Source organism: Homarus americanus, unplaced genomic scaffold (assembly GCF_018991925.1).
Source record: "Homarus americanus isolate GMGI-L3 unplaced genomic scaffold, GMGI_Hamer_2.0 scaffold59495, whole genome shotgun sequence".
Taxonomy (NCBI): domain Eukaryota; kingdom Metazoa; phylum Arthropoda; class Malacostraca; order Decapoda; family Nephropidae; genus Homarus; species Homarus americanus.
The window spans coordinates 4,760,207-4,776,411 of NW_024732415.1; the positions used below are offsets into that span (position 1 = coordinate 4,760,207).

The 16,205-nt window shown below is 38.5% G+C and overlaps 1 protein-coding gene across 3 annotated transcripts in view; it reads right to left on the reverse strand.

Moving 5' to 3' along the window:
• Positions 1-16,205, reverse strand: part of LOC121868627 (ubiquitin conjugation factor E4 A-like) — a 40,001-nt gene that overhangs the window by 21,906 nt on the left and 1,890 nt on the right. For all 3 annotated transcript variants that reach the window (XM_042369457.1, XM_042369458.1, XM_042369460.1), the window contains exons 2-8: positions 13,663-13,793; positions 10,556-10,862; positions 6,253-6,580; positions 5,038-5,264; positions 3,909-4,121; positions 3,322-3,516; positions 1,557-2,254 (exon numbers count right to left, since the gene is read on the reverse strand). In XM_042369457.1, the coding sequence (XP_042225391.1) occupies positions 1,557-2,254; positions 3,322-3,516; positions 3,909-4,121; positions 5,038-5,264; positions 6,253-6,580; positions 10,556-10,862; positions 13,663-13,793 (2,099 nt within the window). The remainder of the gene's footprint in view (positions 1-1,556; positions 2,255-3,321; positions 3,517-3,908; positions 4,122-5,037; positions 5,265-6,252; positions 6,581-10,555; positions 10,863-13,662; positions 13,794-16,205) is intronic.

The window sequence follows — 16,205 nt, forward strand, 5'->3', positions numbered from 1 at the left end:
AGGTGTGTGTACCCTTTTACGTGGAGAGCGGCGCGAGCAGGGTGAGCACAAGGTCGCCCAGTCATCAAAACATTACCGAGTTCTTCACCCGCCACCCACCACAGCCGGCCCGAGTCAGTGATAGTGATAATGATAGTGAGGATATGGACTTATATGGACTTTGAGGGGTTTGACAAAGAGGCCCTGCAAGCCTCTGTGGTGGATAGTGATACAATTGATACAAGTGATACAGGTGAGGGCCAATAATCTGCCCTCTGCCTCGGAACCAACCCCCCATCCCCGTGTGTCCAGCCATCTTTTCTACTAATGTAAGTGTTAAAAAACCTAATATTATTGATATTTCTCTTAATTATTAATTGTGTGTGCATAGCATCATAAAATTAAGAAGTTTTTTTTACTACAACGTAGGTATTGTGTCTGAAAAAGTGGAGTTTGGGGGTCGGCCCGGTCTCTATTTCAATTAATCCCATATGTTATGTTGTTCACTTTACGCGTTTCTCACTTTACGCAGGCTGCCGTGGGTTCAATTAACCGCGTAAAGTGAGGGTTCACTGTATTCCCTTAATATGTTTGCCCTTATGACAACTATTTCTTTTACCTTTTTTTACACAATATGTATGTACGATGGTGCGTGCATGTAACCGAGTACAAATAAATGGAGAAAGTTACATATATCTACCTGAATAAACAAGTTAAAAACAATCATAACACCTCACGGCTTGGCTCAGTAGCCTGGTGGTTACAGTGACAAGTTTAACCTGGCTACAATGCCACCAGCCATGTTTTGAAATGTAAATGTGAAAAGAAAGTTATGTGTAAATCTTCATTTGTATCAGGTATTTGTAGATTTAAAAATGAATGTTGCAGGTATGGCACTTAATAGATTGTAATGCTTGTAAGAGTTCAGAAATGGTTACTACTTAGCTAACTCTGAAGAGTTGGGTGTCTGCCGTACAGATGTTAATCATCTCAGGTTATCATCATCAGTGCAGTAGTTATAAATTGAGCTTTTATATTTACAATAATTATGTTTTAAATTTATAAAAAAATACAGGGTGTCCATAAATGATTACCCTGATTAAAACATGAACGAATACTGTTTTTAGGGTAATAATTTATGGACACCCTGTAATAATAATGTGATTAAGTAAGTAATAACAGGGTGTCTACTGGCCAGACAAAACAAAATTCCCCAAATTTTCCAGGTTTTCCAGATGCAAATTTCTTACCCAACTGGAATAATTTTTTTTACACAGGATTAATCTTGGTAATAATATTCATGCTCTAGAACGGTTATATACGCACTGAATCTACACACCATGGTTCAGTTAGTTGAACTTTGGGCTCTTAAGACACAGAGTCAATCCCATGGTCTGGCAGGGTTAAAGGAACATGTTTCTGTAGTAATGTGCACTTAGCTTGCCACCAGCCAAGACCATGTTCTGTTCTGGGCCAAGCTAATCTCCTTAGCCCCCCCTCCCCCTTACAAACTGTAGGAAAAGGCATAAAGGATGTTAGCTTTCCATCATATACCTATACAGTACTACTGTACTTACATTGGTCTTCTATAGTTGAACTTCTCCTCAAAAGAAACGCTCTGACCAGTCATTTCAATGCTGACAAAAACATGTATGAGGGCCGTAACAAGCTGTGAAGCTGCAGGGTGGTTGGTGAACATCTGCTCTCGATAACCAGCTAGTAATCCACCACTGGAATTACCACTTTCTGGAAGGAGAATTTCTAAGCATTCAGCAAGATGGGCTCGGAGGTGGGGGTTATACATCCGTTTAGGGGAGCCCATGAACACTACTACGAAGGACATAAGATGAGGCAGCACTAGGCTGCCCCCCGTTGAATCTAAGAGGGTTACACTGTATCTCGGAATGGCAATGATAGTTTCCGTAAGAGTCTCCACGAGAAATTCAGGAATACACTGCAAGAAAGGGTGTGTGTCTGTATCTTCAGGAAGGGGCATCTTAATTTCCAGCAGAGTAGTAGGTGGACTAAGTTGATCTAGGGGGCAGAGTGCCATCTGTACAAGCCACTCAGCAGAGGCCGCCAGAAATTGCAACAAACTTTCAACCATATGGGGTTCAAATACAGCAGTTTTGATGGAGAAATATTTGGAGGTAAGTGACTCCAAGAGTGAGCTCATCATCTCTGTGGGAGGAGACCCCTGAGCAGAGGTCTCTTCAGCATCACGCTGGAGACGGCCCAGCTCCTGGGACAACTTCTGAAGCTTTTGCAGAACCACCTGCAAGAAAATAGAGAAAACCAATAGAGTTCTATTCAAATTTTCTTTTCTAAACTTCTTAAGAAAAATTTTGGAGGTAACTCTGTAACATTGAACCCTTAAATGATGGGATTGCCAGGAGATGATGTGTTTCTTTTATTCCCTACAACAGAGATCATCTATAAAATCAAGCCATATCCTCACCATAATTCTTAAGTTTGGCATGTGATTTCCCCTCAAATGAATAAATGCGACTCATGGCAACTGTAATGGTCGCTCCCTTCCTCCCAAACCTCACTAGTAGCAACTTTATCATCCTGGAAGAAGCATCAGAGTTCCCTTAACACCCACAAAGAATGATAAAATTTTTTGGAAAGAAATTAAGAGTAAAACTGGAAAACTTGATTATTCGATGAGTGAATTTGGAAGTGATAGCTTGTCTGTAAACAGCAGTAGTGGTGACAGTGACAGATCATCTCCCCAACATCTGTCATCTGCCTCGCGTGATTCATCTATCAGTAGCTCTGCATTCCTTACTGGCCTAGCCTCAAAGCAAGTGTGAGTCTTCATCATTATAATTTTTTATTACCGGTATTTGTAATACTTTCATCACAATCATCTTGACACCCTGCTATTGAAATTATTAATTTTAGCATCATTGAACACTGTACGTATTGATATTTTTATAGAAGAGGGGTATGGCTTATGGCCAGGTTAGCGTGGAAACACTGTACTATAGTCACACCTCTCCGTAAGGGAAAAGCAAATCTGAATGAACCACTGTATACAGATAAGTTTTTTTTCCCTTTTTAAAGAGAATTCTTATAATTCTATTTTTTTTTAAATCCAAAACCTCCCCATCAGGGAAGACAATTTATGTGAAGAACCCTCCACCATTTAAGGGTTAAAAAACAACTCATAGTGGTACAAGTACCTGTACTTGCTAATAGGATTATATTCACTAATACAACAGGACTCAATATATTTTAGAACCTTAACGTCAAACCTAAGTTGTGTGGAATTTCCCTGGGGTAAAAATCCAGTATTGTACTGTAATTAGAAATCCCCAAAACAGAACAATGTATCACCTGTATGCCAAGGTACAGTGCTCGGTGTGTCAAGAAGAAGCAGGTACTGATAAAAGAATATTTCTTGGAATAGGAGCGTGAAGAATTCTCTTGGTATGGAACCAGTGGAGTCTGCTTCCCAAGGTCTCCTGTGTAGGCTCCAGGAACTTCATTATTGCTACCAACTCTTGGAGCAGCACAATATGTGGGATCAACCTGAAATAGACCACTTATATTACCATAGCATGGCATTACAAGATGTTGGAGGCTGGGAAGTCGAAATACCTGAGGTAGCTATGTTTTCATCAGAAATCAATATCTGGTCCTAATAACTGGTGATTCTTTACCTACAAAAAATTATTAAAGAATAAAGATGTTAAAGTGAATAGATTAAGGTGAGTGGGAGGACAATTTGTTTCACCTCTTAACCCCTTCAATAATGGATGCCACTTTTAATATTATGTTTCGCAAGCACCAAACGATCTCATTCAGCACAGAGAGACCTCTCGTACCCAAAGGGTTAAATCCAGCCACCCTGCTGCATGAGTAGCATCTGGAACAGTAAATTAATATATCTTTTTATTATTCAACAAAGCAGTGAAACTTGCCTTCAGTATTTTGGCAGTCTTAAGGTCTTGTGTAAATGGCTGTGCCAACTGCAACATCACTGCCCCAAGATTAATCATGAAACCATCAGGAACAAAAAGAACATCTTGTAGACGCATATCACCTTGAATGTGCCACGTGCCAGCACGACCACTGTTTGCTTCCAAGCACGATTCTATCCAAGTCAACAATCCAGCCTTGGCTTCTGGTGATACCTATAACCAAACAACATTTAATCACATTAAATTTATACGGGAAAGTCACACTGCTCCCAATTAAGCAAATACAAGTACAGTAGTCCCATTGCAATGTGAGGAATTTTGATATGAGAAGCCAGTTTTCCCATTAGCAATAATGTATTAAGGAGGGGATGAGTTCCTGGGTGGAATTTTGGTGGTACTTGGGCTATTTTTCATACAGAAATACTTATAAATTATCAAGAAACATAAAATACAAAGATACATAAAATACCGTATAATATAAATTCATAAAAAACATGAAATATGCACAAATATATATCTAATACAATATAAAATACAAATAAGAGGCATTTGCATGATCTCCCTCTCATGGCCATTTGTCAACTTACTACCTATGCCACCTGCCACCACCATCTACGTATACTCATTTTTACCACTCTTATGACATTAAAAGAATAAGCTTGTAATAAGTGTTAGAATAATCTGAAAACTTGTGATCAAATTATATACAAACGACAAACACCAGTTAACTATGGCTTATTTAATGTAAAAGAACCCTGTAGTGATATATTGATAGGCATGTGTGTGTTTTTCCTTTCATGGCTGTTTCAACTTATGTGTGTCTGTTCATCTAAAAGGTTCTCCTGCACAGGTTGAATTATTTTTACAGCAGCAATGGGAAAACTGAGATAAGTTGAAACTGTTGTGTGACTGCTAAAAGGAATCTGAATACTGTACTGAATTAATTTTAGAATATATTTGGTGACAAATGTTTGATAAATTCTATAAGAATGACTAGCTCTCAAAATGGAAAAAAAAGGATAAAAGTGGACAAATTATTCAATCAAAAGGCAATCAGCTCATTAACTATAATCAACCCATTTTTTCTCAATTTCTACAAAAAAATTTCAGTCCAATTTCTCATACAAACCTTAAGTAGGGAGAAGAATATTTTGTAAAGCCTTAAATTTATAGCATTCTGGGCCAGCCATATGCTGTTCTCTGTGTCCTTGAGAGCCTGGGCCTGGTTCAGCTGTGATGATGGCTTCTCAAAGAATTCAAATGGCGCTGTACTGTGCTTAGGAAGGCATGATATGGATAACAGACTGCCTAAGGGTGTATTCTGGAACAGTCGACCTGACCTGTCTTGGTTCACCTCTGTGGAAACAACAAGGCGTTCAGGTACGGTTTTTCATCATTCAGATGTGGTTAGCAACACTGCTTGTTTTTAGTCATGCGTTGTGTACAAATTTATTTAGGGATTGACCTTCTCACTAAGTAATATCAAGATTAATAAGCAGACAATGGAACTGGTCCATTGCGAACACTGCTACTGACCTTAAACACATGTAGGTACAGTATAGAGATGATTAATAATTGAAATGCTTGTTGAAAATTAGTCATACACCAGCCTGCCTTAACCCCATAGTCCATAATACTGTACAAATACATCATCTATGTTCTAACTTGGACATTTCAAAAGATAAAACCAACACAATGAACTAGGGAAATCATCTGTAAGTTGGGTAACCTACCCCAAAATGAACCTAATTAAATCTAAGCAAAGCTGTGGCTATACAGTGGTCCCTCGGTTAACGAACGCCTCGGTTAACGAAATTTCGGTTAACGAATTACCTTCCATAAGAATCTTCACTTCGGTTAACGAAAAAATTTCGGTTAACGAATTCCTTACGAATTTTTCCCAACATGCTTTTGTCTGCTTTCGGCTGCTCACCACCTGTAGTATTATTCCACCAATACAGTAATCGGTTTTAGGGCTTAAATTCGTTACCATTTGAGTAAATATCAAGAAGGTTGTACTATTCAATAATTTTCCAAGTCTTATATTAAATTTTTTAGTAATTTTAACAATTATTTAACATAATTAAAGTACAGGGAACTAGTTTTTAGCGTGCCAAACAGCCACATGACTCACCCAGAATGGCGTCAGTTTGTGTCCCTGCTCAGAAATCCCATTGAAACGATGGCTTCGGTCAACGAAATTTTTGGTTAACGAACGACCTTCTGGAACGAATTGTGTTCGTTAACCGAGGGACCACTGTACTGTGATATACAATTGATAAGAGTGTCCCAAGAATTCCAACAGTACAGAAAGATCTCAATACTTATGGTTTACATTGCTTACTTTTGGGGATTTTGGTGAGAAGAGTTGCAAGATATGGTGATGCAGCATAAAAGTCCAGTATGTTCACCAGCTGGTAATTTACTGTCATAAGGGAACACTGTTCAAGCTGTTTGGCCACTTCAGTAATAAGCTGATCAAATAGTGGTGGAGGTGTCATTCCCTGTTCAACCAAGTGATGTATGAGTTTACAGGTAAGGTCATCCACAGCAGCTTCTTGGCCCAAACCTCTCAAGAGAATTTGGAGAAACTGGCGGTCTGGGTGCTGACCACGGTACAGCTCAGGCTGTTCTAAAGCTGTGGCCAGATTGGTGATAACAGCTCCTTGAACCTGTAATGGCAGAGGTGTCACTGTTGAGAAAATTGATTAAAATAAGAGATATGAGGAAAAGGGCAGACAACAGTGCCCATGACTGTATAGTACCATTGGCGTCTCAGTGCTTCTGTGAGGTAATGTCTTCCTTGGCAAAGCAAGATAAATGGGCTTGAAAAAGTCCTCATAATATTACTAAGATAGTGTACTGTTACTAAGTAAAAGTATGCCATTATATAAAAGAAAAAAAAAAAAAAAAAAAAAAACACTGCTATAGCTACTTTAGTAAAAGAATAAGGACCTCCCATGAAATGAACTTATGCAGGAAAAGCAAAGTTGTGTTACTACAATACTATAACAAACACGACAGTGCAGTATTTCATTATTAAATTTTGCTCTAGTATTAATCTCAAGTTTTATATACAGCAAAACCTTACAGTGGTGCATAAAGTGCTGGAAAATATTACTTAAGTGAAAGTGTTGTTACTGGGGAAAAGTTACTCAAATTAAAGTAAAAAGTAGCCTCATTAGCCGCTTGGGCTATCACGTACTGGTTCCAGAATGTAACTGCACCTGCACCAGTGTTAGTTAAGTCTGGTCTTGCATGAGTTTACACTGAGTGTTGTCACAATGCTCTCTGGCAGATTGTCCCAAGAGTTCACAACCCTCACTCCAATAAAGATTTTTGAGCTTGTGGCTTCATCAACCTTAAGCTGCAACCCCGAGTGGGGCAGGCATCCATCAGCTTCATGTATGAACACGTGACTGAATAATGTCCTCTGAGGTGTTTATATACTACAGTAAGATCTTGCATTTCGCGAGTTAATACAGTATTACCCCGCTTTACACGGTTTCACTCTCCACGATTTCTCATTTACGCGGTACCTCGCCAGAACCAGACTTTCACTTTCCGCGGTGAAGTATAATTTTTTTTTTAATTAGCTCATAAAATTCATACAAATTACCCAGCCAGAATATAATTTACATTGCTGGAATTCTTACAATATGATGATCATTTTGAATATAAACATCATGGATTTTGCATTAGACATACAAATTTTAGATCTAATGTAATAATTTGATTTACACAAAGCAAATATTTTATCTTTTGTGCAAAATATATGAAGTTTACATTCAAAATATTCCCTGACCTGCAAGGAATCCAGAAATGTCAATTATATTATCCTAACTTTAGTCTGAGGTATTATTTATTACTAAACGTTAAAATCTAGTGTTTTCACCCAAACATTTCTCTGGTAGGGAGGGAAGGTGGGGGTGGGGGGAGGGTTGGGACCGACCGACCCAGCTGGCGTGAGTGTGAGGAGGGGGGGGAGGCAAGGTGGGGTACTTTGATTGACAGATAGTGTCCTTGAAGAATATTTCTTTGTTTATTTACTGAAGATATTTGTTTTAGCTCATAAAATTCATACAAATTACCCGGCCAGAATATAATTTACATTGCTGGAATTCTTACAATATGATGATCATTTTGAATATAAACATCATGGATTTTGCATTAGACATACAAATTTTAGATCTAATGTAATAATTTGGTTTACACAAAGCAAATATTTTATCTTTTGTGCAAAATATATGAAGTTTACATTCAAAATATTCCCTGACCTGCAAGGAATCCAGAAATGTCAATTATATTATCCTAACTTTAGTCTGAGGTATTATTTATTACTAAACGTTAAAATCTAGTGTTTTCACCCAAACATTTCTCAGAGAGGTAGGAGCTAGTGAGCTGGGAAGAGGGGGGGGGGGATTTGAGTCCATTATTTGAATGGACATTAACCTGGCGACTGTATTTCTCTTAAATATTAATTGTGTGAGCATACCATCATAAAATTAAGATGTTATTTTTACTACAACATAGGTATTGTGTCGGAAAAAGTGGAGTTTGGGGGTCGGGCCAGTCTCTATTGGAATTAATCCCATATGTTCTGTTGTTCACTTTACGCGGTTTTCACTTTCCGCGGTACCCTGTGGGTTCAATTGACCGCGTAAATCGGGGTACTACTGTAGACTGGAAAAATTGCGCCAAATTCAAATTCGCCAAATGCAAATACATAAACTAATGGGAAAAATAACAATATAGACTGGCCACTCTACATCAACCTCTGATTTTCCCATTTATAGCCTCCAAATGATATAAATTCTGCCTTTATTGACTTGATTGTGCTTTCCGGAAACTAGTTTTTAGGCCTTCCTCACGTAATTTAATCACATGCTGCTTATGCTACATCAACTACCTGGCAAACTGAACTCCCTTATGATAGTCCTGCTTCTACATTTCCTTATTTGGCCGCTTAGGTGGGTCTGTCCCATCCCCACCAGCACCAGTAGGACCCCCAGTAGAGGTAGAGTCCATTATCTTGACTCGGCAAGTGGTAGCACCACCCAAAAAAGCACACAATAACAGCCCGGGTGGTCTCTAGGATGGAGCGGGCTACAACGCGATAGTTGCGTTCTTGTAAATCTCTTTTACGTTCACCACCGGCAATTCGATCACCAGAACGCTTCTTGGAAACATTCTTCTTACCTTGTCTTTCCGTATTCATTGCTAACACAACAAAATTGGAGCAAACAGCGAAAATCACGGAGTAATTGACATAAACCGCGCGATTCAACTGATCATGTGATGTAAACAGAGAGCGCTGATGCAAACCGTAATTAGTCCTCACTGCGAAACATTCTTTTTACTTATTCTTTTCTTACAGTATTTATGGGTAACAGCTAAATTTGAAAAAAAAATATTTTTTTACAGAGTACCTCTCAAAAAACACTTCACAAACAAAAGACACGAATCAATTGAACATGTGATGTCAAACGTGAACTGTAAACATTCCATAACCCCGTGCTAAGCTTTAAACGTTGAGGATGGAACCAAAACATTGAGGATGGAATAGCACTATAGCCAACATTCGCATGCAAAAGTTCGTGTTTTACAAACAGCGTTCCCCTATTCATCAACCGCGTTATAATCAATTCGCATTGACAAAACACGCGTTGTAGCAGAAATTACTCTAACTGGTATGAGGGCTATGGCGTCATTCAAGACGGTGGCCAGCATTCAGCTGGCTGGATCTCGCAAAACTCACGATATTTTACGCCAAATATAAGACTTGGTAGTGCTCGCGAAATTAAAAAATGTGAAATATGAGATCTTACTATACTGTAATAGTACTGTTTATGGTAGGAGGGGTTAACAGGAGCAAGTTTAATGATAAAAAAAAGTTTCATAAGCTTAAGGTCAAAGACAACAGAGAGCAAGAGGTGAAAAATCATAAATCAAAGACACTTTCATATACGGTACAGTATATGAATGAAAATTAAAGGAGACCATTGTGTACTTAGAAAAAAATTATCAAGGTAATCTTGTTACTATATTTATACAGTGTAGATGCAAAATTTACTGAAAATCAAAATTAATAAAAAAAATACTAGGAATATAAGACTGATTCTGAAATCTCATTCTCTGTGTCAGAGCCTGTATCAAGTCAGCTCATCTAATAAGCACACTAAGCCTTTAGGCTGGGCCCTGAGCACCATGCCACTGGTGGTTGGGTGAAGAGCTGTATGATTAGTTGTATCTAATGAAAAGCCGTCTCCTATTAAAGATGCTTTCATGCCAAGTGGTTACCCTTTAGAAACCCAGTACAAAGGAGATGGAAAATACAAGTTTTACTTACTGGGTGTATTTAGTTTTTGATCCCGGTCATAACTTTCGAGCTCTAGTGCCCGGAGTTAGAGGTAAAGACTTCCTGGCTATATGGAGGAATTATGTCTAAGCTTAAATACACATTTTTACAATTCACAGGTATCCCACAGTAACTACACTGTACTGTGCTCCTGGTAAATTAAGTCTATAAACAGTATATCATCCAGGACAAAAGAGAAAACATCTGTGCCAAACAAAAAAAAATTAAAGATATAGAAATCATGAAAATAAATTGAATTAGGTGTTTGCAGGTTGGCAAGCATTCCCACCTGTTTGAGTACATGGGCTAGAGGTCTTTCTCGCGCAGCCCAGCATCGCCAGTACACCTCACTCAGGTACATCACCACTTCCACTCTCCCAGCCTCCTCTCTTCCCTCATCTCCTGGGCCAACCAGGTGAGCGTCTGGAGTCTCCAGAAGCAATCGCTCAAACAGCAGAAATTGGAGAGTGTCAATGGTGAGCATGTCAGAGTCTGCAAGCAGCACCCGAGGGAAGGCATGAGGCCCCGGTCTGGTGGTCACCAACAACATATCCTCAAGGAAGGCTGTTGTTTTCTCCTCACAACCATTATCTGGACTGTAATGTATGGTTCTTTTTACTTTCACAACAACAACTATTAACCCTTAAAGCCCAGACGATGTAAGACCTGCCAGACACCCACGTGGGCATATTTCAGCCAAAAAACATATGTTGAACCGCCACATTCATTGTTACTTGTAATAAAATTATAAAAGTTGTCAAAAAAATCATTTCAATCTGTACTCTAATGTAGCTTACAAAAAAATAAAATACAATATATATATATATATAGAACAAGGAAATGAAGAGCATGGGTGTATATATGTGAGAAGTGATTGTGTGTTGAGGCAGTTATAGCCAAGGCCTTGGCTATAATTATGTGGCCAACTCACCAGCCCAACTGCCTCGTAAATTGTTTTTTGTAATGAAACTATAAAAGTTGTGGAAAAATCATTACAGTACTTTAATGTGGCTTAGAAATATGGAAAATCTAGTATAAAACTGTAAAATTAGAAAAACGATGAGCATATTTGGGAAGTGAGTGTGTGTTGAGGCGGTAGGTTACTAGGCTATTACTGCGTGGCTGTGATCCCTCCTGATGTATTGTCACGGTACATACACAGCTAGAGCAGCAGTCACACATGGGTGAGTTAGCTGGTCGAGTGCCTGAACTGTGTCCGTCACTCAGAGAATGGTTTGGCTGTGGAAGGAGTTATTATTTTTTCCACAAAATGTGTGCTATTGTTTTTTTTATGATATGCTATGTATCGATTTTATTGTTAATCATAGCAATAGATATGGCAGCTATAAATTACTGAACAGAGCTTGAAGGATGTACATCCACCACGATAGTTGGCAGGTAACTGACCATGAGGCACAAATCTGAGACAAAGATTACGGGTGAGTTGCGTTGCCAATTATACAAATATCCATTACAAAGTATTTTGTCCCAACTGAACATTCAAAATATGCCGTGAAAATTAAGAATGTTGAGGAACGTCACTTAGGGTCGCAATAGCTGAATGTAGAGGAACATCACCCGGGCTTTAATGGTTAAACAAAATTCAATTGATAATAAAAAAAACAAAATGATTAAAGAGAAATATAATTCATTTTACATGTCTGTCAGACAGGCCAGAAACGTATCCCAATGAAACCCACGTTAAAAGGCTCACGATTAATGTGTGTTGCAAGCCTTTTAACATGGGATTCATTGGGATACATTCCTAGCCTGTTTGACACAGACATTTAACAAAGAAAAAATGATCCTACACTAAACAAATACAGTACTGTAAATTCATAAAACTTAACAACTCACCACATTAATAATAACAAGCCTGATCAGCATCACATGTTCCCTTCGAGGCTAAAGGACTCTTGCTAGGAGGGGTGGATCCAGGAATATCAAATGGGGGGGTCCATGAAGTTGTGGGTGAGAGAACATGGCAAGCACAGCAAGCCCACCCAGCTGGGGGGCTTTGGGAGGTTTGCTGTACACCCCCCCCCGGATTTTTTTTAAATCTGACGAATATCATGGACATTTTGAGGCCATTTTGAGACTATGTGCACTTAATATCAGGAGAAATTCTGAGGTCAATAGTAATTACTTTTTAATCTACAAAAATGCCTGAATACAATACTGCATTAAAGAAACAGTAATGGAATTTTCTGATGAAAAGGGGGGTCCACACCCCCATGAACCCCCCTGGATCAACCCCTGGCTAGCCATTTTCAAAGTTACTGCGATCCACTAATCGCTTCACAGTCACCAAAACAGGGCAAAATCTGAACGATAATGTTTTCCTCTCACCAATAACAAGAAAGTATCATAGCATTCATAAGGTTATGCAAAGATTAATAATGATAATGTTGTTATATTAGTCAGGGTAGATGCAATCATGTTGAAACAAAATGTGGGAGTGTAATTTACATGGTGGCCGTGAGGCGGCATGCAGGTAGGTGAAGCTGCAAGCAACACTTTAATGCAGGGACGAATATATAATACCATAGCTAACGGTATGGACAAACCTCATCACACTGTCTCTCACAATGGCCAAGAAATTGCACTTGTCATGTTGTCTCTTACTCAAGGGTATATAACAATAAGTTTCTCGAAAATCATTCAAATCTTGACCATCAAGAGACAAAGTGACGAGACATATTTTGTCCGCACAATTAACTTTGGTTAAAGCAAAACACTCCCCTTAACCACCCGTGGACTGCCCACATTGTACGCCCAAGCCAAGAACATGTTACCCAGTATCTGAGCAGAAAAAAAAGGGTAAATTCTGAAAGCCAAGATACAGTACAGCTAGACCCCGACTTACGACGGGGTTAGGGACCCAAATCCAGGTCGTAAGTCCGACATAGATAAAAAATAAATTAAAATAATAATAATAATAATAAAAAATCTACAATGAAATACAGTACAGTAAAAGTAATAAATAATGAGGAATGGATACAGTACAGTGAAAGTAATAAATAATAAGGAATGGATACAGTGTGACTGAGCACTTACCTTTAATGTAGTCAGCTGAATGCAAATGGGGCCCCCATAATTTTCTAATTATACATGGAGACTACATTAACTGGAAACGTTTCGGCATAGAAAATGCGTGCGTCATTTGGGGAAAAAATAAATAAAAAAAATAATAAAAAATCTGCAGTGGTCGTAAGTCAGGGTCTAGCTGTATATCGCATTTCTACCCTTTTACTTGATGGGCCTTTCATAAAATTTAGACATACACATTCTATAGCCTTCCACCTATTCTATATTAAAGAATGGAATATTCGAAACCTGTTGCTGCACCTAAATTCACTTAGTTGTACCAAATTTAAATTCTGTACCATACCATACCTTCCAGGAATGTCATGGAGAGGTTCTGGGTCAGTGTCTTGGTGCTGCTTGCTGAACTGTTCTGCATCCTTCACTGAGCAGAACAATGCAGCAAAAGGATTATTCTGTAGTTTCTCCGACATCTTATGAATCTGTGGAATATATTTTACTGTACATTAGTTATTCTTATTTGTTTCCCCCAAATTTAGTAAACTGCAGAAACAATTTCCTTCCTTGTCTATATTGATGTAATATGCCTCTACTGTACATTCTTACTTTCATATTTTCAATTAAAATGAAGTTATTGGACTTCACTTTATAATTGTACTTAACTTCTGAGCTGATATATCATGCACTAGTCTGGATTTGTAAGTGATTTACAAATTCTAAAACTTTCTGATATCCTGGTTAGTGGTGTAAAGAGGTTGAATCTCTTCAGTCTGGCACCTCAGGACCAGATCAGAGAATTTTCTGAACCACAGGTGGTCAATAAATTACTGTACCAAAAATGATACAAGTTTGTGTACATGCAGCCTAAGGAACGCTGGCTGTGCTGTCTGGCCTTAACACTCGCCATAGCAACACAGCCCATCTGGGGCATCCCCACGCCACTCCCCCTTTCCTTGCTCAGCATGCTAACTCCTGCACATGAAGAAATATGTACAGTATTCCCTTTATTTTTTTTCACCTTATGATAATTATTTTTTATTATATTTGTTTACACATTTTGTACAAAGGATTGTGTGACTCTTCCTAGCCCCTGTGTTGCCAACCAGTGTTAAGGACATATTTATGCATGATGCAGTTTGTAAGAGTAGAATTACTTTTTATTTGTTTTTTAAATGTTCCCGCATATGCCCGTGTAGGGGGGTGGGGGGTGCCGACCATAGCCCGAAGCCCAGAGGTTAATATGCCGGGGGTCCTGGGGGCTAGGAAGTTAGGTTCGCTATGTCAGGTTCAGTTAGGTTCTGTGCATTGTCGATTCCATTTTTGGTTTTAGTAACGCGCAAATAACGTCTCCAGAAATTTTGGTTAAATTCTATCAAGTTTTTCTACTGTTAACTGTGATCTCCACTTTACCCCAGAATATTTACCAGAACTGGGAATGTACTGGCTCCAGAATGGGTAAAGGTGGAGGAGACGGTTCGCACCAGAACTCGTTTATAGTATACTGTACATTCATATTTTCCACTGATATACTTTGTATGATATTAGGTAATAAAATTGATACGTTTTATTTTCATTATAATATTTTTTCTATTTATGATCATAAATCATCTGTATTGGGCAGGGTATGAGGGATGAGGAAAATTTGGGGGTAAAAACACAGCAAAAATTGACCATACGACACTCAAAAAAATTCTCAATGCGCTTTGCACGAGAAGAAACAAAATTTTTACCATAAATATTCTGCCAAAAATTCTGGTCTGTTGTCATCCGATTGTAAATAAATATATTCAGATTCTGGTTGTACTTAAATGGTCCAAAAATGACGGAGCGTCAGATCAGGGATTTTGCTACATTTATTATAGGCTTGAATACCCTTTTTTTTAGCCACCACCATCCATATACAGTAATATGTTCTTAGACCTATTCATTTTATAATTGATGTTGATCATATTGTTGGAATTGAAACCAAATTATGGGTTTTATTCATTTCCAATACCTTTTGAGTCACATAGGATTCAAAGAGATCTTTATGTTTATATACTTGTACTGTACTACTGTACTTACTGTTCTACCTCAAAGAGGAGGACTGAAGGAGAACCCATATCATTTTTCGATGGTGTTGTATGAAGTTGATTTTGGCATCGTATCACAAGTTATCTGTGCTTGTGGAGGATGAAAACCATCTCATAGAGAACACCTGTCAACATTGACTAGTTGGCAAGACATGCAAGAGTTCAAAATGCGGCAGAGCAGTGAAGATGAAATGTGTGTTTCAGTGCTCTCATAGCCACAAAAAATGTAAAATTACACCATGCTGCTTCTAGATAGTTGCAGCCCATTGGTACCAAATATCAAAGTAAGTTCTTTGTGCTTAATATGCCGGGGGTACACCCACCGGCTCGGAAGTTAGGTGATCCTGGAGCAGATGGCTAACACCATAATGTATTGTTTAATTTCATTAATATTTTTCTAAAGATGTTCTTTGGATGATAGTAAGTAATAAAAGTGATACGGCAATGCACAAAACCTAATGGAACCTGACCTAACCCTATCTAACTTTCGAGCTGGGGGACCCCTCTGGACCCTTGCCATATTATACAGAAAGTACTTACAGTATTTTGATATCTGATACCAATGTAAGCAACTTTGTTGAGGCATCATTGTGTAATTTGACATCTTTTGTGGTCATGAGAGTACTCTCAGACCAAGTGGGTCAGTTATAAACAAACAGACAAAAACACACACACACACAGTATAGTCTGCATTTACACGGTCAATTGAACCCGTGGAGGTACGCGTAAACCAAAAAACGCGTAAATGAAATAACAGAACATATGGGATTAATTGAAATAGAGACTGGGCCAACCCCCAAACTCCACTTTTTCCGACACAAT